The following is a 24,534-nucleotide window of genomic DNA, read 5'->3' on the forward strand; positions in this document are numbered from 1 at the left end:
CCGCCGCTTTCCCCCGCCCCCGCCCCGGCGCCAACTCCACGGCGCCTCCTTAAAAAGCGCGCGGGAGTTGTAAGGGGGGGCCGGAGCGAGCCAGAGTGAGCGAGAGCGCAGGGTAAAGGGGGCGGGCGGGGGGCCCGAGCTCCACCTTAAAAGCGGGCGCGTGGGGGTGGGAGGGAGGAAGGCGGGCGGCGGGGAGGAGGGAGGGAGGGAAGGAAGGGGGGCCGGAGTGTCCCGGGCGCAGGGCGCGCGTGCGGCGGCGGCGGCGGCGGGGAGGGGCCGGCCGCGCCGCGCTCCCCTCCTCCCTCCTCGCATCCCCGGCCCCGCGCGCGCCCAGCAGAAGCGGGTCTGTGTGTGCGTGCGTGCGAGTGAGTGAGTGTGTGCATATTTTTTTTCTCTCTTTTCTTTCTCTCTCACTGTTTTTTCTCTCTCCCGCTCCCTCTCTCTCTCTCTCGCTTTTTTTTTTTTTTTTTTTTTGCAAAGAAACAGCAGCGCCGCCGCCGCTCCGCCGAGGCGCTGCGCCCCCCGGGGGGGGAGGCGGAGGAGGCGGGCAGCGGCGGAGGGAGGGGAGCCGGGGAGGGGGGCGCCGCGCTGGGAGGGAGGCAGCGCGCACGGTGCAGCCGGGCCGGGCGGGAGGCATGGCGGGGCCCCCGGCCCTACCCCCGCCGGAGACGGCGGCGGCCGCCACCACGGCGGCCGCTGCCTCGTCGTCCGCCGCTTCCCCGCACTACCAAGAGTGGATCCTGGACACCATCGACTCGCTGCGCTCGCGCAAGGCGCGGCCGGACCTGGAGCGCATCTGCCGGATGGTGCGGCGGCGGCACGGCCCGGAGCCGGAGCGCACGCGCGCCGAGCTCGAGAAACTGATCCAGCAGCGCGCCGTGCTCCGGGTCAGCTACAAGGGGAGCATCTCGTACCGCAACGCGGCGCGCGTCCAGCCGCCCCGGCGCGGAGCCACCCCGCCGGCCCCGCCGCGCGCCCCCCGCGGGGGCCCCGCCGCCGCCGCCGCCGCCGCGCCGCCGCCCACGCCCGCCCCGCCGCCACCGCCCGCGCCCGTCGCCGCCGCCGCCCCGGCCCGGGCGCCCCGCGCGGCCGCCGCTGCCGCCGCCACAGCGCCCCCCTCGCCCGGCCCCGCGCAGCCGGGCCCCCGCGCGCAGCGGGCCGCGCCCCTGGCCGCGCCGCCGCCCGCGCCCGCCGCTCCTCCGGCAGTGGCGCCCCCGGCCGGCCCGCGCCGCGCCCCCCCGCCCGCCGTCGCCGCCCGGGAGCCGCCGCTGCCGCCGCCGCCACAGCCGCCGGCGCCGCCACAGCAGCAGCAGCAGCCGCCGCCGCCGCAGCCACAGCAGCCGCCGGAGGGGGGCGCGGCGCGGGCCGGCGGCCCGGCGCGGCCCGTGAGCCTGCGGGAAGTCGTGCGCTACCTCGGGGGCAGCGGCGGCGCCGGCGGCCGCCTGACCCGCGGCCGCGTGCAGGGGTTGCTGGAGGAAGAGGCGGCAGCGCGGGGCCGCCTGGAGCGCACCCGCCTCGGAGCGCTCGCGCTGCCCCGCGGGGACAGGCCCGGACGGGCGCCGCCGGCCGCCAGCGCCCGCGCGTCGCGGAGCAAGGTGAGCGCGCCGGGGACTCGGGGGCGGGGGGGGTGCTGCGCTGTAGGCAGGTGCGGGCGAAGTTGGTGGCGGGGCGCGAGTCCCGGGAGGAACCGGGTGGCGGGCGGCCTTGGCTTTTCGCGTCTTCCCTGCGGGTTCGGCGCGTGGTGACCTTGGCAAGTGACTTAATCTTCCCGAGCCTCAGTTTCCTCTGCTTGTAAAACGCGATTTAATAGCAGTAGCGACCCCTTGAGGTTGTTGAGCGAGTTTAGTGAGATTTGGCTACTAAGGGCTTTATTAACACAGAGCCTGGCACGGACCGAACGCGTAAAAGTTAGTCCGTGTTGATGTTAAAGGTGGGTGGGAAGCACACCACTCGGTCCCGGATCACAGGGACTGGGCGGAGGGTCAGAACGGCTACTAACCTTTCCTGCCTCTCTCCCTGGCACCAGAGAGGTGGAGAAGAGCGAGTGCTTGAGAAAGAAGAAGAGGAAGACGATGACGAAGAGGAAGACGATGAAGACGATGTGTCCGAGGGCTCGGAGGTGCCCGAGGGTGACCGTCCAGCAGGTGCCCAGCACCACCAGCTTAATGGCGAGCGAGGCCCTCAGAGTGCCAAGGAGAGGGTCAAGGAGTGGACACCCTGTGGACCCCACCAGGGCCAGGATGAAGGCCGGGGGCCAGCACCAGGCAGTGGTACCCGCCAAATATTCTCCATGGCAGCCATGAATAAGGAAGGGGGATCAGGTAAGGAACCTCTCTGAGTTGGGGAAGGTTTTGTGACGGGCCGGAGCTGAGCCCCACGACAAAGCCACAGGCATATGCTTTTTCTTTCCCAGCCTCTGCTGCCACTGGGCCAGACTCCCCATCCCCTGTGCCTTTGCCCCCAGGAAAACCAGCCCTCCCCGGGGCTGATGGGACCCCCTTCGGCTGTCCGTAAGTTGGGGTATTTGAGCCATGGGGGTGTTGCCTGCGCATGTGTAATAGAACCAGAGGCGTGTCGCTGCTCACTGGATCCCCCCCTGTTCTGCTCCAGTTCCGGGCGCAAAGAGAAGCCGGCTGACCCTGTGGAGTGGACCGTGATGGACGTGGTCGAGTACTTCACTGAGGCTGGCTTCCCCGAGCAGGCAACGGCTTTCCAAGAGCAGGTGAATTCCCAGCCCTCAGTACCCCCTCTGGATCCCTGGGGGCGGGGAGGAGAGGGGGGCGGGGTCTGCTCTGACTCTGCTGTCCGTCTGTCTGTCCCACTCAGGAAATCGATGGAAAGTCTTTGCTGCTCATGCAGCGGACAGATGTGCTGACTGGCCTGTCCATCCGCCTGGGCCCAGCCCTGAAAATCTACGAGCACCACATCAAGGTGCTGCAGCAAGGCCACTTTGAGGATGACGACCCCGATGGCTTTCTAGGCTGAGCACCCAGCCTCCCCCCCTGCCCCGACCCATTCCGGCCCCCGTCTCACCCAAGACCCTCCCCCCCCAGAATCCAGGAGCTGGGTGGGGATATGCTCTCAGCCCTCCTAACAGATTCCAGTGAGGGGGTATTTCTCCCCACTCATCTCTTCCCTGTGTTTCCCCAGCATACATCTATTTGGCCCCCAGCACATCCTGTACTCCATGATAGAGGAGTGTGGGGTGAGACAGGGCCTGCTCATTTCACCCCAGGAAGCCAACCTTCCCCACCCCAGGTCTAGGACATTTTTGGAGAAAAAAGAAAAAATGGGGGCTTCCCATCTCCCCTAGGTCCTCTTCAGTTCAGCCAGATGTTTCCTATATAAATGTTTTGTTCTGCCTGTTCATTTCGGTGGGTGGCCTCTCCTCTCTCCCCCACCACCCACGCCCCATCCCGGACTGCCCCTGGGAATAGCTGGGGTGGGGCCCCTGGGTCTTCCCTAACCCTTCTCCTTCCTTTCTGTTGGTTGTCGCTCCAGCTGGCTGTATTGCTTTTTAATATTGCACCGAAGGTTTTTTAAATAAAGTTTTAAAAAAAAAAATGCCAGGAGTTCATTTCATGAATGGAGTGGGGGAGGGGTGTGCAGCGCACACGGGCCTCCAGGAAGAGTCTATAGGCTAAGACAGAATTGTTGAAGGAGGAAGACAGGTAGTGCATGGGGCTGCCTCACATCCAGATAGAACACCAAGTACTCCAGGAGGTCAGGCATGTTTGCCTGGTTCTGTCCCCATGCTCAGAAGAATGCTCAGGCACACAGTAGGTGCTCAAATACTTGTTGAGGGACCAGCAGTTAACTAGGTTTTATGAGCGTTTTCTCGGTTGCTCTTTCCCCAGCCCAATGAGGCAGCGAGCTCATAACAACCCACTTTCCAGAGGACGCAGCTGGCTCAGCACAGCAAAGATGCTTGCTCAGGGTCACACCGGGTGGGGTCAGACACCTGTCTGAGCTCTTTACCCGGAGTCTTTTTAAGGGTAATTAATGAATTTGCCTTTATATCCGTATGTAGTCAGCCTTTGCACACCACCAAAAATTCAATCTATAACTATGGGGGCAGGGGACGGTTCTGGGGCCACGGCACGGCCTCCAGGCTTTACGGTCCTCACCAGTAAGAGGAACCGAAGGGACGATGAGATCATGGGACAGGCACATTTTTCCAAGTGAAGATTTTCAGCATTGCTCTCAGTAGAAAACAGCCACTTACATCACAATGCCCACTAAGTTCTAATGCAGTTTCTCAACTCCATTAGAGTTTTTTGGGCTTTTTTAAAAATATACAGATTCTGGGGCCAGAGTCAGACTTTTAGAGGCCTGGGCTTCCTTGCTTTATGTACCTGCTCCCTGGGTTTCGACGCTCGCTAAAGACCCCTCTTCCCCAGGAAACCGATTGGGAGAGAGATGGGCGCTGGCCCCCAAGCCACACCCCGGGACATGGCCGCACCGGGACTGGCCCAGGTCGCCTTTCTTGGACGCGTCCCCCCAGCCAGGTTCCGGGAGCGCGCGTGAGTGCGCGGGGCCCCGCGGGCGCGCACCGCGGACCGGAGCGGCGCGCCCCTCCCGCGTGTCGAAATTCAAACGAGGCGAACTCCCTCCGCGCGGCGCTGCGCCGGCAGAGAGGTCGAGGCAGGGGCGAGTTGGAGGGGCAGCTGCGCTCCTCGTCCGGGCAAGTCCGAGGTTCCCGGGGCGGGGTCAGACCCGCGACCAACGAGAGCGGCGGAGGCTTAAAGAGCTGCGTTCCCCTCCTGCGGCCCCACGATGGCTACCGAGCAGTGGTTCCTGGAGCCGCTCCCCCCGGGCCCTGGGGAGACACCGCCCCCGGCCGACTTGGAACCTGGGGCACAGCCCGGCGGAGACCACTCCTGGTTGGCGTCCCCTGGCGCACCTGGGGACCCACCCGAGGCCGAACCGGTGGACGTCCAGGGGCAGCTCCCCGAGGCCTCTACCGCTACCCCTTCCCCCGAGCCTCTGGCCCCGGGCCCAGGGCCCGCCCCTCCTCGCCTACCCTTGGACACCATGTTCAGCCCCATCACCGAACAGCTCCGCTACCTGCTCAAGAAGGCAGATGACTTCCAGAGCTACTTACTTTACAGGTGATGCTGGGTGGGGTCCTATGTCCCTGGGAAGGAGACTGCGGAGAAAAACAGGGCAGGCAAGGCACGCTAGGTTCGCAAACTCTAAAGCGTTAGGAGCCAGAGACCGTAAATGAAGCTAGTTGAGTGGGCCTCCAATTTTCGAAGAGTGAGAAGGGCTGTGTAGAAATCGGGGGTTAGAGAGCGCCTGCTATGACGTGGCCCCCACGGGTTGCGATTCGCAAGGACGTTTCTGTTGGCTCACATCTTGAACCCTGGGCAGGCTAAACAAAACCCAGTCTGTGCCAGATTTGACCCTCTGATTACCAGTGTGGGACCCCCAAAGGATAATGTGATTCCCAGCCCCGGGGGGAGGGGGGGAGAGACTGTCATTCTCTCATTTCAGGAACCATTGGAATCCTCCTCCGGGAGGCTGTTTAAACCCTAGATTTCTGGGCTCCTCCCTACAGGAAATTTTGAGTGAAAGTCAATTGTAGAATTCAAGTGTTCCAAATGGTTTTGATGCAAATAGTCCTGGAAGATACCTAGCACGGGAGGTCCAGGCCAAGAATACTGGTTGGCAGGGAGGAGGCAATGGGGAGGGAGGGACCCCAGCCAAAGGCCACCTTCTCCCTTTAGCAGGGACCGAGTGCAGAAGGAACAGCTGGCAAAGGCTATGCCCACCTTCCTACAGATGTGCGAGCCCTACTTTCTCTACCTGGAGGCAGCCGCGCGGAGTGTGCCCCCCATCTATGGAGCCCTGCAGGAGCTGGTCCGAAAGGGGGTGCGTGGAACAGTTTTCCTAGACCCTATGTCCCTTTCTTCATCCTGGGGGGGGGTGTTGGGAGATGGTAGTGGGGGGAGAGCGATCCTGGCAGGCCAGCAAATCTCCTGATGCCCCCTCTCCCATGCAGCTGTTGGAGATCTCCCAACAGCTGACCCTACGCCTAGAACAGCTGGTCCTCATGTATGCCTCCTTTGGGTTTGTGGACCTGGAAGAGACTGACCCCCTAAGGTAATACAAGGGTAGGAGACCCGGAATGGGGGTGGGGAGAGGGTGGAGTCCAGAGCCCAGCCTTATTTCCCACTGTCCTGTCTCCTACCAGCATCTCCTGTTTCTTCTGCGGGAGGTTCTCCATCAGCCCTTCCCACGAGGTGTCCATGTTCAGATACTGTGCCCCAGCCGCCTACACCGCCAGCCGCTTCCCCCGATACCTCTATAAGAAGATGCGCTGGAATCTGGAAACCACCCCAGAGCCCAGTGGCAGGGGACAAGATTCCCACGTGGATTAGTGAGTCCCCTAACAGAATGAAAGTTCTCCCCTCTCTGTGCAGAATGCCAGTGTGGGCCTCTGAACCGCCGCCGCCGCCACCACCACCACCACAGCATGGAAAGCCAGGCAGGAAACCAAAGATCTTTGAAAGGCCATCCCCCCCTTTAAAAAAAAAAAAAAATTCACCCTCCCATTAAAATAGAAGTCCTCATCTTAAAAGTAGGCTGGCAAGGAGAAAAGGCCTCCCTTTGAAGCCGCAGCCCTACCAGAGAACTTGAGGGCAAATTCTGATGAGTTTCCCCCTCCCCTCCCCCCCTCCCGCCCCAATTCAGAGCCTTCAACTAAAGAAGCGAGGAAACGGCTCATTCTGAATTGATCCCCTCCTGCCCTCCCAGCTACTTCCTCTGCTACCGAGATACATGGGAAGACACTGGCAAGACTCGTGCCAATTCGTGCCCCCAGATCCAGAAGCTGTGGTCCATTGGCCGATGGGTGCCGCTAGGACCAGCTGAGGATGACCTTTATTCATGGTAGGAACTAAGGATGGCAAGGTGGGCTTGGGCCCTGGAGGGAGGGGCAGAACCGCACCAGAGACCATCCACTCCCCCCAACATCGTTTCCCTTGGTAACAAGGATAGCATTTTATTGTGCCCTGAAAAGTGCTTTATGCAGACTTGTGTAACAACCCATTGAGGTCTCCACTACCAGCCCCATTTTAGAAAGAAGGAAACAGGTGCTCAGAGAGGTTAAGTTACCTGCCCATGGACACACAGCTAAGGTTAGCTGAGTGATAGGCCAGGTCAGGGCTAGAGTTGTTCAGCCTCCCAGAGCCATTACACTTGCTCGCCGATTCTCACCAACAAGGAAACCACTTACCCCCACCCCCACCCCCAGGGTTTTTCCCACCCCCAGCTGAAACAAAGCCCCTTTCAGCCACAGCCTCTCACTCGAGGGGAGGGGCTCCCGAGAAGCAGGGGGCGCTCACGTCTAGGCCTGTCTGCCCCGGCCCCCAGGATTTTGTGCCCGCAGCCGCCGGGGGACTACCAGCAGCTGCTGACCATCGGCTTCGAGGAGCCCTCGCACATGCTGGCCACCGACCTGCTGGTGCAGATCCTCACGGGCCAAGGAGGCCCAGCCCGGCCCCCGAGCGCGGCCGGGCCCGCGGCATGGGCCGCGCAGGGGTCTTGAACCTGGAGAGAGGGTGGGAGCTGGAGCTTGACAGTTCCAAACTCCAGGAGAGGGAGCAGGGGAGGGGCTCACTCGTTCTCCTAGTGCACCTCGGACTCGCCTTCCCAGGGGCCAGGCCAAGCTGGCCCGTGCGCACCGGGTCCGACCCGGCCGCGGAGCCCTGCGTGCGGACACACCAGTTTTGCGTTAAATAAAAGAAAAGAAAGAGGTCACAGGCTCAGCGTCCGTTCGGAGCGCCGCGCCCCACCCCTTGGGGCGAGGAAGCCCCGCCCACCTGCGCGCCCTTCTGGGAACTGTAGTCTTTGAAACAAAACCAGAGTCCCCTGACTGGCGGACCAGCTCTCAGGGCATGCGCAGAGGCGCGCATGAAGCTAAAGGGGAAGTAAGCAGTGCCTGTCAACAACCGGAACCCAAAAAACCTCAAGTTTTGGGTAGCCGGGAAATTCAACGCCCAATGGGGGAAGGGACTCGGGGCCACGCCCACTCTCATATTTTGACCCGGAAGTGACTTCTTTTTACCGAAAAGACTGTATTTCCCGATGTGCACCAGCAAAGGGCCCGTGGTCAGTTTCCTAAAGGCCAGAATCAAATCTTCCGCTTCCAGCTTTTGGGTCATGGAGTGGGCAGGTCATCTTACTTCGCAGGGTGTCCGGGGCGCGCGCGGGATGGCAGAGCCGCAAGGAACTCCAATTTGGGATCGCTAAGCTCCACTCCAACCTTGGACTGGAAAGGGAGTCCCGGGTTGAGAGAGGCGAGCTCACCTATTCAAAAGCCACAGCGCGCGAGTGGTGGAGCTCCATCCCGTACCGGGTCTTTCTGCTCTCAGCTGGTCCCTTGCGAAGGGAAGGGTGCCCTTCCTGACCCCGGTGTTACTTATCTGCCGGTAACCCCCTGTAAGGGCTGCCTTTTCATTTCTTGTAACATTTTTGGAATCGAAAGAGAGTCCTAGCGTTTATGCTTTTGAGCAAAGCAGTCGCTTACCTGAAACTCAGGCACAAAGGCATATAGTATTGTAAGCACCAGTTTCAATGACAAAAACGGACGTGAGAGGTAAAATAAATCAGGATTGGACGGCAAAACCTTTTATCTTTTGGGGGAGGGGCGGGGGAAGCGGCTTCTGGTGACAATTTCTGACTTCATCAAGGATTTTTTTGGTCTGAATGAATTCAAGGGGATTCTGAAGCTGCCTAATACTGATTTAAGTTAGTCTTTGTGAATTACACACATACACAAAATATTTCAACAGCTAATCAATGAAAGAAATTATTAATATTTCTCTTTCTGGGGTACTAAGTTTTTGGAATCTGGTGTGTATTTCATACTTAGAGCAAATTTCAACTCAGACCAGCCACACATAGCTTTAGATTGTCTCCCTTAAGGCAAATCCACAGGCCACTTAAGACCGAAGGTTTCTGGGGGCACCTGGGTGGCTCAGTCGGTTAAGTGTCCGACTTTGGCTCAGGTCATGATCTCTCAGTCCCGGAGTTGAAGCCCTGCATTGGGCTACGTGCTGACAGCTTGGAGCCTGGAGCCTGCTTTAGATTCTGTCTCTCCCTGTCTCTGCACTCCCCGCTCAAGCTCGCTTGATCTCTCTCTCAAAAAAATAAACATTAAAAAAAAAAAAAAGACTGAAGTTTTCTGGTGCGAGGTGGCAGTCCTGGGAGAGGAAAGAAACAGGCTCAATTTCCTGAATCCTGTTCCTCATGAACTATCTATATGCATGATTCTCGAACTTCAGTGTGGAATCATGTGGTGGGTTCAATTCTTAAGTCTGGCCTGGAGCCCAAGAAGGTGTGTTTGTGACAAGATCCCAAGCCACCCTGATGCTGCTGGTCCAGGCACCACACTTTGAGAACTGCTAGCAAACATCGACATGATGGTCCTCAAACTTGGCTCCACCTGTAAAAAATACAGATGCTGGGCCACCTGGGCGGCTCAGTCGGTTGAGCATGTGACTCTGGCTTTCGGCTCAGGTCACGGTCTTGCAGTTCGTGAGTTCCAGCCCCATGTCCAGCTCTTCGCTGACAGTGCCGAGCCTGCTTGGGAGTCTCTCTCTCCTTCTCTCTTTGCCCCCCACCCCTTGAAATAAATAAACTTAAGAAAAATGTTTTTTTAAACAAGCTCTGGGTGTTTCCATATCCCACCTTGGCAGCACTCGCTCTTTGTTTTCTCTCCAGACCTTTCGGAGAATGAAGCATGTGCTCAGTGTGGTGATGATGGAATCAGCGGGCGGTTCCTTCTTGGGGTGCAAAGCTGTGTGCGCATTCTTTCGTTCTTCATTACCTACTTGTCCTGTGTAGAATCAAGTCTGTGGCTGGACCCAAGGCATACAGAGTTGGACAAATCCAAGAGGTTAAACAATGATTTTGAATCATTCCTGGGTCTTCTGGGTCTCAGTGCATGGGTAAGAAGCTGATACCCTAAACCCACTGTCTATAACTGCAAAGATACACTTTTTCAACGTGGGGTGTCCACAAACTCTTGAACCCCATCAGGGGCGAGGACCCTTGAGCCCCCTGGCTCGGGAGAGAAATTTAAGGAGGGCTTGGCAATTGACAATTACAGGCTCTACTACAAACAGGTGTCCCTTGTGGCCATTCCTGTGCCCACACCGCCATTTTAAAATGTTTCTAAGTAGTCACATTAAAGTTCCTTAGATTTTTTTTCTTTTTTGTTTTTAAAGTTTACTTATTTAGGGGCACCTGGGTGGCCCAGTTCGTTAAACGTCTGACTTCAGTTTAGGTCATGATCTCAGTTTGTGAGTTTGAGCCCTGTATCAGGCTGTCTGCTGTCAGCACAGAGCCCATTTCAGATCTTCTGTTCCCCTCTCTCTCTGCCTCTCCTGTGTTCACACTCTGTCTCAAAAATAAATAAAACATTCTTTAAATTTATTTAGGGGCACCTGGGTGACTCAGTCAGTTGAGCGACTGACCTTCTTAGGTCATGATCTCGTTGTTCACAAATTCCAGGCCCGCATCAGCTCTGTGAGGACAGCTGACAGCTGACAGCCTGGAGCCTGCTTCAGATTCTGCGTCTCCCTCTCTCTGTCTCTTCCCTCACTTGTGCTCTCTCTCTCAAAATAAACATTAATTTTTTTTATTTTTTAAAGCTTACTTATTTATTTTGAGAAAGACAGAGACAGCATGAGTGGGGGAGGAGCAGAAAGAGAGGGAGAGAGCTAGCTGCCAGCACAGAGCCGGACGTAGGGCTTGAACCCACCACCATGAGATCATGACCTGAGCCGAAGTTGGACGCTTAACCGATTGAGCCACCCAGGCGTCCAGAGAGAGAGAGAGAGAGAGAGAGAGAGAATCTTAAGCAGGCTCCACGCTCACCGAAGAGCCCAACGGGGGCGGGGTGGGGGGAAGGCCTTGGTCCCACGATCCTGAGATCGTGACCTGAGCCGAAATCAAGCAGCGGATGCTCAACCGAGACACCCAGGCGCCCCTAGATCTCTCTCTTAAAGGTTACGTTTCTCCCTTGCTTTTGGAAATCAGAAGCTCACTCACTGCTGATATGGAGGAACACTTACCTGCCCATTGAAACGGGCATTTTCCAGCATACCCCATTTCTCTCCTTTATATCTGTCTGGAGCCTACAGGTATGTGAGGTTTGTAATAGCTGGACAGATTATAAAAGGCTTTGTATGCCCTGCCAAGAAGTTTGTGCCCTCACCACCACCACCCTTTCTTTTGTAGCTATTGCTTACGTCCCCAGGGCAGGAACAACCTCTTATCACCTCTGTCTAGCCAGCGCCCAGCTCCGGGGCATACCACTGGCACTGGCACAATAAATGTTGACGAAGTCCGGAAGAAGGGAGGGCATGAGCTAGTTGATCCGAACACCGCAGTTCGCGCCCGCGCCGCCAGGGGGCACCAGGACCCGGGCCGGGGCAGACCAGCAGCCCCAGAACTGGGCGGTGAAGGGCACATTCCAAATTCTGGCCGGCACCTCCTGTGGTTTTCTCAGGCCTTCCTCCGCCAAACGAGCTCCCGCTCCCGCCCCCGCCCAAACGAAGAGGACCCAGAGGAAAACAGCCTGAGATTGCCCAGAAAGAAGGGGCTTTATTGGGGAGTGAGGGGAGCCGAGGCAGTTTACTCGAACGGTAAAGGCCAGAGGCAGAGGCCAGTTCGGTTTGCGGTTAGGCGGAGAAGGGCTGGAGAGTCTCACCGGCAGGGCTGAGAGTGGTGGTGTTTCCCAGCGTTGGGCTAATAGTTTTATAGAAGAGACTGGTCAATTTCACAAAGTCAGGTTCAAGGAGGGGGCTGGTCGATTTCATCTTCCCCGGAGCGGACTGCTGGCCCTCTCCAGGCCTTCCCCGGATTGGGAGGGCACTCCTTGGCGCCCCGACCGCTTTCCTCTGATGTGCGTGTTACCTCTGGCGGGGTGTCCCAGCCTGCTGAAACCTCAAGGCTTCCGTTCCTCCTGGGGAGAGGAGGCCAGACGGAGGGTCGACCTCAGAGACCCGGGCACCGTGGGAGTGACACTCATACACAGGGTGGGGCGGTTTGGGCCCCGGGACTACCGCATCCTTGTCACCCCCGGGCCTTGCCCAGAACTTTGTGTCCTAGCCCAGAGTAACTGCCCAGGGGGCGCGGGGGGGCACTTCCCGTGGCCCAGCATCCTGGCGAGGGAGGAGAGGGGAGGGAAGAGCGACTTGCGCTTGAGGCAAGAGGCAAAGGGGGCTCCCACCTGCTCCAAGCCGTTCTCCGATGCCTTCCTGCGGGGAGGCCAGATCACCGCCAGCTTTCCGTCGCCCCTGCTCGCTGCGGGGGAAGGGGCACTCAGCCGGGGTTGCCCCTCCTGTCACCAGCTGGAGGCGGCCAGGACCAAGGAGACCGGCCGCGCCCCTTAAACACACAGGCGTTTACCCTCCTTCCCATGGAGGCCTCCATTCTGGAGGAGGGAGCAACCTGAAGGAGGAGGGAGGCGATCCCAGAGTGGGGAGGTGGAAACCCGTGAATTCTCAGGGAGCATCCGGGAGTGTCAGAACCCAGGCAGGTTCCCTGGAATCCGATAAAGACATCTAAAATCCCCCTCCCTTCCCCCCACCAGGAGCCTAGGTGAGATGTATCCAGGAGTCGACCATTCCGAGTAGGGGGTGGAGCAGAGCGTGGGCAGCCCTGAAGGGGTGGGTAGGGAACGGAGAGTTGAGGGGCGGGGGGGCAGGAGTCTGGGAGCCCCAAGGAGGTACCCCAACTGCCAGGGAAGAGGCCACTGGAGTTGGGCAGTCGATGAGGACGGCCGGAGCCCGGAGGGTCCCTAGAGTGGGGACGCGCGTGGCTTACCCGTGAGGCTCGGCGCGGGCTCCTTGAACTCGGCGGTGCCGTAGACGCAGAGCCGCTGGCGCTGCAGCTCCCGCTCGCGCTCGTGCACCTCGCGCACCTCCTGCTCCAGCAGCGACGGCGCGACCCGCGGCGGGGCGCGGGCCAGCACCGGGCACCGGCCCTGCGCGGCCAGGCGCGGCCGGCCTCCGGGATCGGGCAGCCCCTGCGGGCCCGCGCCGCCTTCCTCCGCCGGCGAGGTGCCGCGTCCCGCGGCGCTCTCAAAGAATCGCTTGAGCTCGCCCAGCGGCTGCGGCGGCGGCCGGGCGCTCGGCTCCGGGGCCGCGGGGCGCGCCAGCGCCGCCTGACGGTGGGCCTCCCGCTCGATGTCTCGCTGCATTTGCGCGCCCGCCCGAGCGCGCTCCAAGGCGCGCGGGAGCGCGGGGCCCGGGCCCGGCAGGCTGAGCACCGGCCGCACGCGCAGCTCTACGAGTTCCCGGCCTGCGCGGCCTGGGCTCAGGCCCCGGCTCCGGCGCAGGCTCTCCTCGCGTTCGCAGCTGCGGCGGATCTCTCGCTCGATGGGCGTCTCCATGAGCGGCTCCTCGGGGGCCCGCGGGGGGGTCTCGGGGCGCGGTGGAAAATGCAGCAGGGGGGCTGCCGAGTCTGACCCCGAGGAGGAGGTGTCGGGACACTGAAGAGGACGGTGCTTCGGGGCCCCCGCGCTTCGCGCTTCGGACGGCTCGGGGCTGTCTCTGCCTGGCTCAAGGCTCTCAACCCCCCCAGCTGCGGATGGCCCGGGGCGTTCTGTGTCCAGCCGCGCAGACGGCCCAAGGACTTCGCTCTCTCGCTCAGGGGTCTCCGCGCCCTGCTCTGCGGAGAGCACGGAGACCTGGCGTCTTGGCCTGGGTACCTCGGCGTCCTGCTCTGCGCCAGGTCCCGGGACTTCGATGTCTGACCCGGGGGGCTCGGGGCCCCGACCTTCGGACGACCCCAGGGCTCCGCTCTCCGGCCCGGGGGCCTCGGCGTCCGGGGTTGAGAGCAGCTCGGAAGCCTTAGTTTCCAGCGCCGGAGTTTTGATGCCCAGAGCCGGGACACGGTGCCCTGCGCAGCACCTGTGGCACAGTCACCGCCCGCGGGTTCTAAGGCGTCGCCTACCTCAGCCGCTTCTCTGACCCGCCCCTGGCCTCCAAGAACGGCCCCCGGGGACAGGGCCGGGCACCGCCCCCTGCACCTGCAGCAATGACTTGGGCCCCGCCCCGGCCCCGCCCTCCGGGCAGGGCACTGCATTTGGTTCACGGACGCGCCTCGGGTCAGCTCAGGGCACCAGACTTTTCGCAGGAGGGCTTCCCTAGGCGTGGCCCGCCAGCTGGGGGACAAGTCTGGGTGCCGTTCCACTAACGGGGCGCCACCCTGGCACCTTTTTCGCCCGCACGTCCCCGGCACTCCCAGGAGGCTTGACCCCCATCGGGGCCCTGGGCTGGGTGTTGGAAGCGCCGGCCTTCAGGTCCTGGTGTGCTCCCAGCCATCTTTCCGGAGCCTTGCTAGCCCCGCCCAGGCCAGCGGGCGGCAGCGCCCCTGGCCTCGGGGCTGTCCAGCCACGTTCCACCCCTGCAGCGCACAGCTCAGACTGAAGGGGGCGCCAGGAGCCCTCTCGTGGCGCATCGCAAGCTTCCCCCGCCAGTGCCTGGGCTCAACGAGGCTGCTTCCAAGAAGTGTGCCGCCGCTCCCATCAAGCCCGAGGCTGCTTCCCCTCACCCCTCCTGGAAAAGTCCTCGCGGCGTCCGCGGCCAAGTGCACTTCCAGATTGAGGGAAGAGGGAGGGACGCGCACAGCGCTCCCGGTGGCTTAGCGGAGCAGCTGCGGTTGAAAGGCGGTCACCTTGGGCCCGGACGGCGGGGAGGGCCCGGGGAGGTATCCAGGCTTGCGGTGTGGAGCGGCTCCCCGAAGCTGGCGCCAGATCTGGGCGTTCAGACCCTACAGGACCGACGCCCCCGCGCGTTGACCCACCCCCGAAGACATTTTCCACTCTCTTCCCCCCAGGCTCTCCCCAGATCTGTCCTCTGACCCTGCTCTACCGTTGTAGGGAAACCAGGAAGAAAGATAGTTTCGTAGAGAACGGTGCCGAACCCCCTAGGAACCTCCAATAATCCAACTATCTGATCACTCTTTCCCCCCAGCTGTCTGCCTACCCTCCTGACTCCCCTCCTTCCCACCCTTTCCTGGATCCTAGTCTCAGGCTCCTCCCTCTGAGCCCTTTGGCCTAATTGGAATTGGGCCCAGCCGGGATCCATCCCAGGCAAAACCTGGGCAAGGTACCAGCCTTCTCCAAGGCTCAGTTCCCTCGTCTGTAAAATGGGGAAGGCAGTGCCGACTTGCTTGGGAGGCAAGAAAGATTAAAGCTTTACTTCGGGAAAGAGCTGTCGACAGCGTTCTCTCCTCTTCATCGCCTCCTCTTCCTCTTTGACAGCACTGACAAGGCTCTGGGTCGTACCATCCCACTGAGCCTTTCCCACCCATGGACACTGATGGACCTGCTGATGAACCACACCCTGGTTCCTGGTCTGACTTCCTCTTCCATTAGCTGCGGGGTCTCCGAGGACAGCGCCATCTCCTGGTTTCCCTCTCCGACATCTGGTTCACCTGCATCCACAGGCTTCCTTTCCCTCTGGCTTCCGCCGGGGTTGGCTGATGGGGAGGGAGGTCAGCACCTCTACTCCACGCCCCTGCGTCTGAGCCACACTGTTTGTGTCCCTTCGCTGCCGGTGGCTGCTCCACGCAGCTCTCTCAAGGCCAACGCACGGAAACAGCCCCTGGCTGTTGCTAACCCAGATCGTTTCCCGAAATCTTTATAAACCAACTCTTTACTGGAGCACCTGGGTGGCTCAGTCGATTAAGCCTCCGACTTCGGCTCAGGTCATGATCTTGCGGTGCATGAGTTCGAGCCCTGCAACAGGCTCTCTGCTGTCAGCAGGGAGCAGGCTTCATTTCCTGTCTGCCTCTCTCGGCCCCTCCCCTGTTTGCTCTCCCCTCTCTTTCTCTCTCTCAAAAATAAATATATTTTTTAAAATTTTTAATGTTTATTTTTGAGAGAGAGAGAGAAAGTGCTAGTGGGGGAGGGACAGAGAGAGAGAGGGACACAGAATCCGAAGCAGGCTCCAGGCTCTGAGTTTTCAGCACAGAGCCTGACGCAGGACTCAAACCCACAAGACATGAGATGGTGACCTGAGCTGAAGTTGAATGCTCAACCGACTGAGCCACCCAGGTGTCTCAAATAAACATTTTTTAAAAAACCTAACTCTTCACTAAGCTCTGATGAGTATGCAATCTCTTTCCTGCCAGCACTCAGCCCCTGACCAATTCCAACCTCATGCTTTATTTTTTTTAAGTGTATTTATTTATTTTGAGAGAGGGAGAGAGAGAATACTAAGCAGTCTCTGCACTTTAAACAAGGAGCCCAACGCAGGCTTGAACTCATGGACGGTGAGATCATAACCTGAGCTGAAATCGAGAGTCCCAGGCTTAACCAACTGAGCCACCCAAGCGCCCCCACAACCACATACTTTAAATGCCATCTCTGTGCTGGTGTCTCTCAAATTTGAGATTTGTCTCTCAAATCTCTACGTCTGACTTCTCCTTTGGGTTTAAAAATTTGTTTTTCAACGTTTATTTGTTTTTGAGAGACAGAGCATGAGTAGGGGAGGGGCAGAGAGAGAGGAAGACACAGAACCCAAAGCAGGCTTCAGGCTCTGAGCTGTCAGCACAGAGCCCGACACGGGGCTTGAACTCACGGACCATGAGAGCATGACCTGAGCTGACACTAGATGCTCAACTGACTGAGCGACCCAGGCGCCCCTCCTCTGGATTTTAGACTCATCTCCAACACTCTTTAGTCTAATAGATATGTCAAACTGAACACTTTCTTCTTCATTGCCGTCGCTGCCACCTCCTCCTCTGCCTCCATCGTGGTCGTGGTCATGGTCTTCTTCTCCTTCTCCTCCTCTTTTTAACTTTTTTTAAAAATATTTTTCTTTTAAATGTTTTATTTATTTCTAGGAGACAGAGAGAGAGAGACAGCATGAGCAGGGGAGGGTCAGAGAGAGAGGGAGTCACAGACTGAAACAGGCTCCAGGCTCTGAGCTGGCAGTCAGCACAGAGCCCGACGCTGGGCTCGAACCCACGAACCGTGAGATCATGACCTAAGCGAAAGTCGGACGCTTAACCGACTAAGCCACCCAGGTGCCCCTCTTTTTAACTTTAGAGAGAGCTCAAGCAANTTTTTTAATGTTTTATTTCTAGGGGAGAGAGAGACAGAGTGAACAGAGGAGGGTCAGAGAGAGAGAGGGAGTCACAGACTCTGAACCAGGCTCCAGGCTCTGAGCTGGCAGTCAGCACAGAACCTGACGCGGGGCTCGAACCCACGAACCGCGAGATCATGACCCAAGCAAAAGTCGGACGCTTAACCGACTAAGCCACCCAGGTGCCCCTCTTTTTAACTTTAGAGAGAGCTCAAGCAAACAAGCATAGCCAGAGAGAGGGGCAGAGGGGAAGAGAGAGAGAGAGGGAGAATCTTAAGCAAACTCCACACTCAGTGCAGAGCCTCATGGGGGGCTTGATCCCCTGACCCTGGGATCATGACCCAAACTGAAATCAATAGTTGGACAACTAGTCAACCGACCGAGCCACCCAGGTGCCCCTCAAACTGAACACTTTCAAAACTGGGCTCTCGGTCCCCCCCAGCCAGCTCTACCCCTCACTGTGTGGCAGCCCTAATCCTTTCTGTTTTTCAGGCCCCAAACCTAGGAATATGCCTCAACTTCTCCCTCTCAGCCCTGTTCCAACCCATCCCTATGCTAGATTGCTATTGAATCTGTTGACTCTGCCTCCAAAACATATTCTGAATTCATCCATTTCCCTCCGCCCTTGTTCCCAGCCACTGCACTGTCCTCTGCACTGAGTGGTGGCCCCCCACCTACCAATCAGAAGAATCTCACTTCTCTACTCTGACCCAGAAGGCCCTGCCCACTTCTCAGATCTCATCTTCTGACACTCTCCCTCACTCCTCCATTCCAGTCTTTCTTTGTGCTTCCCTCAAACCCTCCAACTGCACTCCTACCTCAGGGCCTTTGCACTGACTTGCCTTTCTCGGCTTGGAAGGACTCATCGCCTGGCTGGCTTCGGCTCTGCAGGTCTCCACTCAAATATCACTTCTTTAGCCAAAACGTCCCTGATCACCCAGCCTACATCACACACAGCCCTTCCCCAGGACCCTAACCCTGCTATTTTCTGTAACTCACCCTATATGGCACTTATCATCAATTGCCTTTAGCTGTATATTATCTCTCTCTCCTCGTCACCACCAAAAGTGAGCCGATTACAGCATTTGCTCACCTCTAGACTCAACTACCTCATGCCTAGAACAGTAACTGGTACATAACGGTTGCTTAAGCATTCTTTAAGCATTTCCAGCTCAGGTCATGAGCTCATGGTGTGTGGGTTCGAGCCTCGAGTCGGGCTCCGTGCTGGCAGCGTTGAGCTTCCTTGGGATTCTCTCTCCCTCTCTCTGCCCCTCCCCCCCTGTCTCTTCCTCTCAAAATAAATAAATAAACTCTGAATAAAGAAATACATAGAACAATCTTGCCTCAATGCGGAACACAGGAGAAGAATACAAAAGGAAGCCCACATACCGTACATCTAAATATTTGACAGTTATAAAATCAAACTACAAACAATTAAATAAAATAGATTCTGTCCTCCAAAAGGTAGAGACAACCCAGAACGTCCATCAACACATGAATAGAGAAATGAAATGTGGTGGTAGATCTATACAATGGAATATTATTCAGCCGTAAAAAGGAACTAAGCCCCAACACCCAGTGCGCTGTGGATGAGTCTTAAAAACATTACACTGTGTGGAAGTCGGACATACAAAAGGCCACATAGTGTACGATCCCATTTATACGAAATGGACAGACTGGTGGTTGCCAGGGCCTGGGGGAAGGGCAAATAAGAAGTGAAAGCAAATGGGCACAGGGTCTCCTTTTGGGGTGATGGAAATGTTGTGGCCCCAGATAGAGGTGATTGTACTAATTACCCGAATGGTAAACTGTATGTGTGTTTTACCACAATTAAAAACTAATTTAAAGGGGCACCTGGGTGGCTCAGTCACGTAGGTGTCTGACTTCGGCTCAGGTCATGGTCTCGTGGTTTGTGAGTTCGAGCCCTGCGTCACGCTCTGTGCTGACAGCTCGGAGTCTGGAGCCTGCTTTGGATTCTGTGTCTCCCTCTCTCTCTCTCTCTCTCTGTCCCTCCCCTGCTTACACTCTGTCTCTCTCTCCCTTTCAAAAATAAATAAACATTTTAAAACATTTTTTTAAATAGATAGTAATTTAAAAACTATGTTCTCTCTGGGGCGCCTGGGTGGCTCAGTAGGTTGAGCATCCAACTTTTGATTTCCACTCAGGTCTTGATCTCACGATTCATGAGTTCGAGCCCCAGGTTGGGATCTGCACTGTGTCAGTGCAATGAAAGCCTGCTTGGAAGTCTCTCTCCCTCTCTCTCTGTCCCTATGCCATGTGTACTCTCTCTCTCTCTCTCCCTCAAAATAAATAAATAAAATTTAAAAAGTTTTTTAAAAATATGTTCTCTTCAGGGTGCCTGGGTGGCTCAGTCCATTGGGTGACCGACTTCTACTTAGGTCATGATCTCCTGGTCTGTGGGTTCAAGCCCCGCGTCGGGCTCTGTGCTGACAGCTCGGAGCCTGGAGCCTGCTTCAGATTCTGTGTCGCCCTCTCTCTCTGCTCCTCCCCACTTTGTGTTCTATCAAGAATAAAGAGACATTAAAATTTTTTTCTTAAATATGTTCCCTTCTCCTATCATAGCAAATGTATTTTCAGAAAGACTTAGAAAGCCAAGTTCAAACGAAAATGTTTTGGATCCCTGGGAGTTTTGTACTAGAATGTGGGGCACAGGGAAACCCCAGCTCCCAGTCTGGCCTGCTATACTTCTCCCTTTCAACTCTCTCCTGCACAGCAAGGAGCCTTGTGCCCAGATCACACATCCAAGCTTTATCCCTACCCCTCTGCACACAGATGCCCTTGATCACTTCTCAGGCTAGAGGCAGTGGGGTGAGGCACACCCTGGCTCTGTGGTCTGCATTTGGGAGGCACATAGGCCTTGGGTGAGCCAAGGACAATTTGGATAGGGAATTCTGGGGTCCCGAGTACCCTGAGCAGACTCTGCAAGAGGGAGGGAGGAGTTAGGCAGGTACGGGACCTTTGCCACTTGGGGAGGGCCCTGGCTGGAACGTGCCCTCTAGAGCAGGGGGCTGATGGCAAGGACCCTTCTCACTGAGGCTTATGTCAAATTGCACAGCATGCACGCTGCAATTAACAGCGTCTGGGGTTCAGCTTAGGGCACGATCTCACTGTTTGATGAGCTCGAGCCCCACATCGGGCTCTGCATTGATGGTGCAGAGCCTGCTTGGACCTGCTTGGGATTCTCTCTCTCCCCCTCACTCTGCCTCTCCCCTGCTCATGCTGTCTCTATCTCTCTCAAAAAAAAAAAAAACTTATAAAAAAGAAAAGAACAGCATGGGGGGGGTAGAACAGGGAGCCTCAAGATTCTCAAGATTTGGGAAGGAAGGCCTCTGGACCTTGCTCACTACCGCCCCACCCCTAATCATTATAGAATCTAAAGAGCGTCAGGATCCTGGGGAGGCCACTTGATCTAATTTCACAAAAGGGCAAACTGAGGCCCAGAAGCCCCGGGGCAAGTTGTCCAGAGTTCCCAGGGGCCCAGACCTCCTGGCTCCCATGGTGCTCAGCCTCTGGTCTCCAGAATTCCTTAGCTGAATCAGTCCCTCTCCCCACCCCCACCAGGGTCCAGGAAGGGCGGGGAAGGAGTATATAAGAATATCCCACACGGTGGTTTGCCATGATGCCCACGTGCCGGTGACCCTTGGGGGGCAACTGGACTTGAGGCATCTGGGGGGCCAAGCGCAGATGCCATTTTCTGAGGGGGTCAGCAGCTCCCCGCTCTCACCCACACGCTGCACCGCGCGTGTGAGAGTGTGTTTGCTGCAAGTCAGCCAAGTGCGGCAAGGAGGCCAGTGGCTGGTAAATAATTTATCAGGACAGCTGATAGTGCCTCCCCAGAAGTGCCCGCCAGCCCCCCGCCCCCCTCGCCCCGTTTGCCTCCTGCCTCCTGACCCAAACCAGCTGGACCAGCTCTCCCGGTGCCCGCCTGCAGCCCCCCCCTTCCCACCAGCTGGAGTCACAGCCTCCAGGGCACCTTCAAGCAAACGGGCGGTGGGTCCTGATCTTGGAGACCCGAACGAAGGTGGGCTTCTGGGCAGAGATGGCTCTGCAGAGCCAGATGTGGTCTCCGGCCACACCCATGTAAGTGTCCCGGGTCAGGGGGGCTGGTGCACAGGGCCTGGGAGGGGCTCGGCGGGTCGCTGGCCTTGCCACGGGGGTGAGAGCCCCAGCTGGCCTCTCCTAAGGGAACCAGGGGGAGCAGAGAGAGGTCAGCGGGCAACCCCATAGGCTCTCCGTGTCTCCCCAGAGTCGGGTGGGAGCTGGGAACCTCCACTTCCTTTTTTCTGGGATTTTCCACTGGCAGTCTTCAAGCTCAAAGTCCAGGCTGGGGGGCTGGGGGGGCGGCTGTGACTGGGGGACGAGGAAACACCAGGGACCCTCACTCCCATGCTTTGCTTCTCGAAACACCCCTCAGTGTCCAGGGTGGGAAGAAATGCTTGAGATACGACAGAAAAAGTTGCCAAACTAGGGAAGGTGACGGCAAAATTAGAACCATCACCAGCTTAACGAAATGGCCACCGGCCGCTCCTGGTGACAAGAGGCCACAGTCACAAATGCTGTTCTTATAGAGTTGGACATAAACAATATCAAATGGGGCGTGCACAGGGTTTTAATATTCAAGGTTTGAGGGCCTTTTAAAGTAAGAGGGTGGAGGGGCTCTAGAGGTTTGTAAAGAGTTATGGAAAAGGGTTTCCCCCCAGGGACCCCAATTTGGTTCCTCACTCTTTTGGGTCCCCTGATGCATTATTCACCAACTACAAACCTGGTTGCCTAGCAACGGGAACCTGATCTTGCCCCCCCCCCCCCCCAGCAAGGAAGAGGCAAGGAGATTACATCTTGGGGATGGGACAGCAGAGGGAGCATGTCGGCCCTTCCCCAAGGGGAAACCTATTAGTGGGGGGTCTGGGCTCCCTTTGGGATACCTTGCAAAGAGCGACTTCAGCCCCCTCCCAGGCTGATCTCTGGCCTCCTGGCTGCCAAGACAAGGATGTCTGGACTCCACCTCTTCCCCATAGTGCTCCCAGTACTTTGGGCCTGAGAGCCCCGGGTTCTGATCCCGACTCAGTGACCTTAGACAAGTCTTTTCACCACCTCTTGGAGCCTCAGTCTCCCCATCCATAAAATAGGGGCAGCAGTCGGATCTTTGGGAGGATTAAATGAATTCCTATAGGCAAGGCATTTAACAGCGCCTGGAACATGGTACGCGCTGGCCAATGGCTGGCTGATTTTATTCTCAGAATATCAACTCAGGAAACCGTGGACTACGGTGTCCCAAGATCTGGGCAGGGAGGGAGAGGCGGAGGTGGCTGTGAGAGTCTAGCGGAAGCCCTGCCGAGCACTTAAAGCCCTATAGATAGTAAGCGCTAAGTATCTGCACTATTATGCCTTTACGGTGCGGTGGGGAAAGATCTGGGAGGCCCCAGCAGAGTTTGGGCAATGAGGCTAACGGTCATCCAATAGGGTCAGTGATCAAATTAATAAATGTGTGAGGGATTGCCCTGTGCCTTCCCTGGACTAAGCATCAGGGACAACAGACAAATAGATACATTCTTTCTATCTAGATACTGGCTTATGAAACAACCTGCCAGGGTCAACGCACATCTGTGATGATAAGTTCACGTTCACGTAACAACACCTGTCCCCTAAGTGTCCGGCATGGCCACAGTCAGCCTCTCGATTCCAGGGGGAGGCACAGAAGGGGCAGCTCTGGAGCTGGAAATCGGGGATCCTGGGGTGCTGCGAGGAAATCAACAATGGGGGAATCTCAGGTTAAGCCTTAAACAGCCAGACCCCTCCACCTCATCTCAGCTCAGAGTCCAGCACTAGGCTGCGTGAGCTGGTAACATTTGCCCCCAGGTAGGAGATGTGGCAGGTTGCTCCAGAGTTCCCATGGCGATGGCATCCATGGTGGGATGGATGCTTCTGTCCCCAGACTCCCTCATTCCCTAATGCTTAAGGTATCCTGGGTAGGAGCTGAGGTCCAGAGAGGGTATAGAATCGGAAAGAGACACACAGCATGATAGGGGCCTGGGAGGATTTGAGAGTGTCTGATGGACAGCCTGGGAATGGTCCTTATAAATAACCATAAAGCATGATTAATCATGGCAATTGTTAAAGTTATGAGTGATAATAAATGATGTTACTGGTTTTGGAACGCCATGTCCAATTTTTTTCCTGCATGGAGACTTCCTTGCAAGGGCACCTCTCTACAGGGTGAGGATCAAGCTATCCTGACCCATTTTACAGATGAGGAAACTGAGGCTCAGAGAGGTGATGTCAAGCCTAGGAAGGGCTGTAGCTCAGCTTGTCAGCGTCTCTGCTCCCTCCTCCGCACAGGACCCCCGCCCTCTACCCCAACTCCTTTCAGTTGCAAAGGGGAAATAGAGGAAAATGGTGAGCTTTGGTTGGTTTCCTAGCAGCTCAGAAATCTTGGCTCAGAAAGGGGCATTCAGGAGGTTTGCCTGCTGAAGGGTGGAGACCTGGGAAGACCCCCTCCCTAGTCTCTGCTCTCTTCCCACAGGCCCATGGCCGAGAGCTCCCTCTACCGGCAGCGGCTAGAGGTCATTTCTGTAAGTGGAGCCCTCCTAGCGGGCTACCCCCCCCAGTACCCCTCCACGCCCTTCCCCCCACCCCCGCATCCTGGGCACTCCTAGCCTTGCCCCAGGTCTCTTCCTCGCCTCTCTCTCATCCAGGGAAGCAAGCCTAACCCTGTGAAGTGGGGAGGGGGGTGGGCAGCACCCTCAGCTCCAGCCCTGCCTGGCGCGCCCCACTTGAATCCTCAGGCCCCTCTGTTCCCCAGTTCCTCTATCTGGTCACCACCTCCCCAGAACGGTGAGGCTGTGCACCCCACACCCCCAGAATCCTCATCCAATGATCCATTCTTGAACCCCTGTCTCCCAAAACCCCGTGTCTGAACCCCATCTCTCTGATCCCCGACTCTGGATCGTCATCTCTCTAGATTCCATTTGTGTGAAGCCCCATTTCACTAACCCTTATCTCTCTGCTCCCCCACTTCTGCACCCCCGTCTTTCTGGACCCCATCTCTACACCCTGGTCTATCTGAACGCCCATCCTCCTGACCCTCATATCTGTACCGCATCCCTCTGAACCCCCATCTCACTAAGTCCCGTCTGCCCTCGACTTCTGCACCTTCATCTCTACGCCCCAGTCTCTTCGCACCCCCCATCTCATTACCCCTTCCTCTGACATCTAGACCCCCATAGCTCTCGTGGCCCCGTATCTCGGACCCCCCACAGCTCTGTCTCCCTTTGAGATCTGCATTCCAAGGCCCCACCCCCTTCCACAGACCCCCGGTTCCGCGCGGGCAAGGCCTCCGCAGCATCCCCGGCGCGGCCGGCCCCGCCCCCGCGCCCCGCCCCCACCCGCTGCTGAGTCAGCGCCT

At 57.6% G+C, this 24,534-nt stretch overlaps 3 protein-coding genes across 5 annotated transcripts; 2 read left to right on the forward strand and 1 right to left on the reverse strand.

Annotated features, from left to right (window-relative positions):
* The first annotated feature begins 36 nt into the window (after positions 1-36).
* On the forward strand, positions 37-3,276 carry SAMD1 (sterile alpha motif domain containing 1). The gene is made up of 6 exons (XM_039252237.1): positions 37-112; positions 481-1,595; positions 2,027-2,321; positions 2,414-2,510; positions 2,611-2,722; positions 2,827-3,276. Exons 2-6 carry the CDS (start codon positions 636-638, stop codon positions 2,983-2,985), a joined length of 1,623 nt encoding a protein of 540 aa, XP_039108168.1. The 5' UTR covers positions 37-112; positions 481-635; the 3' UTR covers positions 2,986-3,276.
* Positions 3,277-4,640: 1,364 nt separating this feature from the next.
* CUNH19orf67 (chromosome unknown C19orf67 homolog) lies at positions 4,641-7,753 on the forward strand. 2 transcript variants are annotated; one of them, XM_039252348.1, is made up of 6 exons: positions 4,641-5,111; positions 5,730-5,874; positions 6,005-6,105; positions 6,197-6,382; positions 6,760-6,894; positions 7,378-7,753. In XM_039252348.1, the coding sequence occupies exons 1-6, from the start codon at positions 4,777-4,779 to the stop codon at positions 7,550-7,552; spliced, it is 1,077 nt and encodes a 358-aa protein (XP_039108279.1). In that variant the 5' UTR covers positions 4,641-4,776; the 3' UTR covers positions 7,553-7,753. The 2 variants fall into 2 exon arrangements, with proteins under 2 accessions (XP_039108279.1, XP_039108280.1); XM_039252349.1 differs by having other exon boundaries at positions 5,733-5,874.
* Positions 7,754-11,596: 3,843 nt separating this feature from the next.
* On the reverse strand, positions 11,597-15,304 carry MISP3 (MISP family member 3). Of its 2 annotated transcripts, none has more exons than XM_039252239.1 (4): positions 15,222-15,297; positions 12,841-14,790; positions 12,245-12,318; positions 11,597-11,977 (listed from the first exon to the last, which is right to left on the reverse strand). In XM_039252239.1, exons 2-4 carry the CDS (start codon positions 13,406-13,408, stop codon positions 11,960-11,962), a joined length of 660 nt encoding a protein of 219 aa, XP_039108170.1. In that variant the 5' UTR covers positions 13,409-14,790; positions 15,222-15,297; the 3' UTR covers positions 11,597-11,959. The 2 variants fall into 2 exon arrangements, 1 of the variants encoding a protein (XP_039108170.1); XR_005531744.1 differs by having other exon boundaries at positions 11,952-11,977; positions 12,245-12,465; positions 15,222-15,304.
* Positions 15,305-24,534: the final 9,230 nt, after the last annotated feature.

Source organism: Hyaena hyaena, unplaced genomic scaffold (genome assembly GCF_003009895.1).
Source record: "Hyaena hyaena isolate Hyena2069 unplaced genomic scaffold, ASM300989v1 scaffold_414, whole genome shotgun sequence".
NCBI lineage: Eukaryota > Metazoa > Chordata > Mammalia > Carnivora > Hyaenidae > Hyaena > Hyaena hyaena.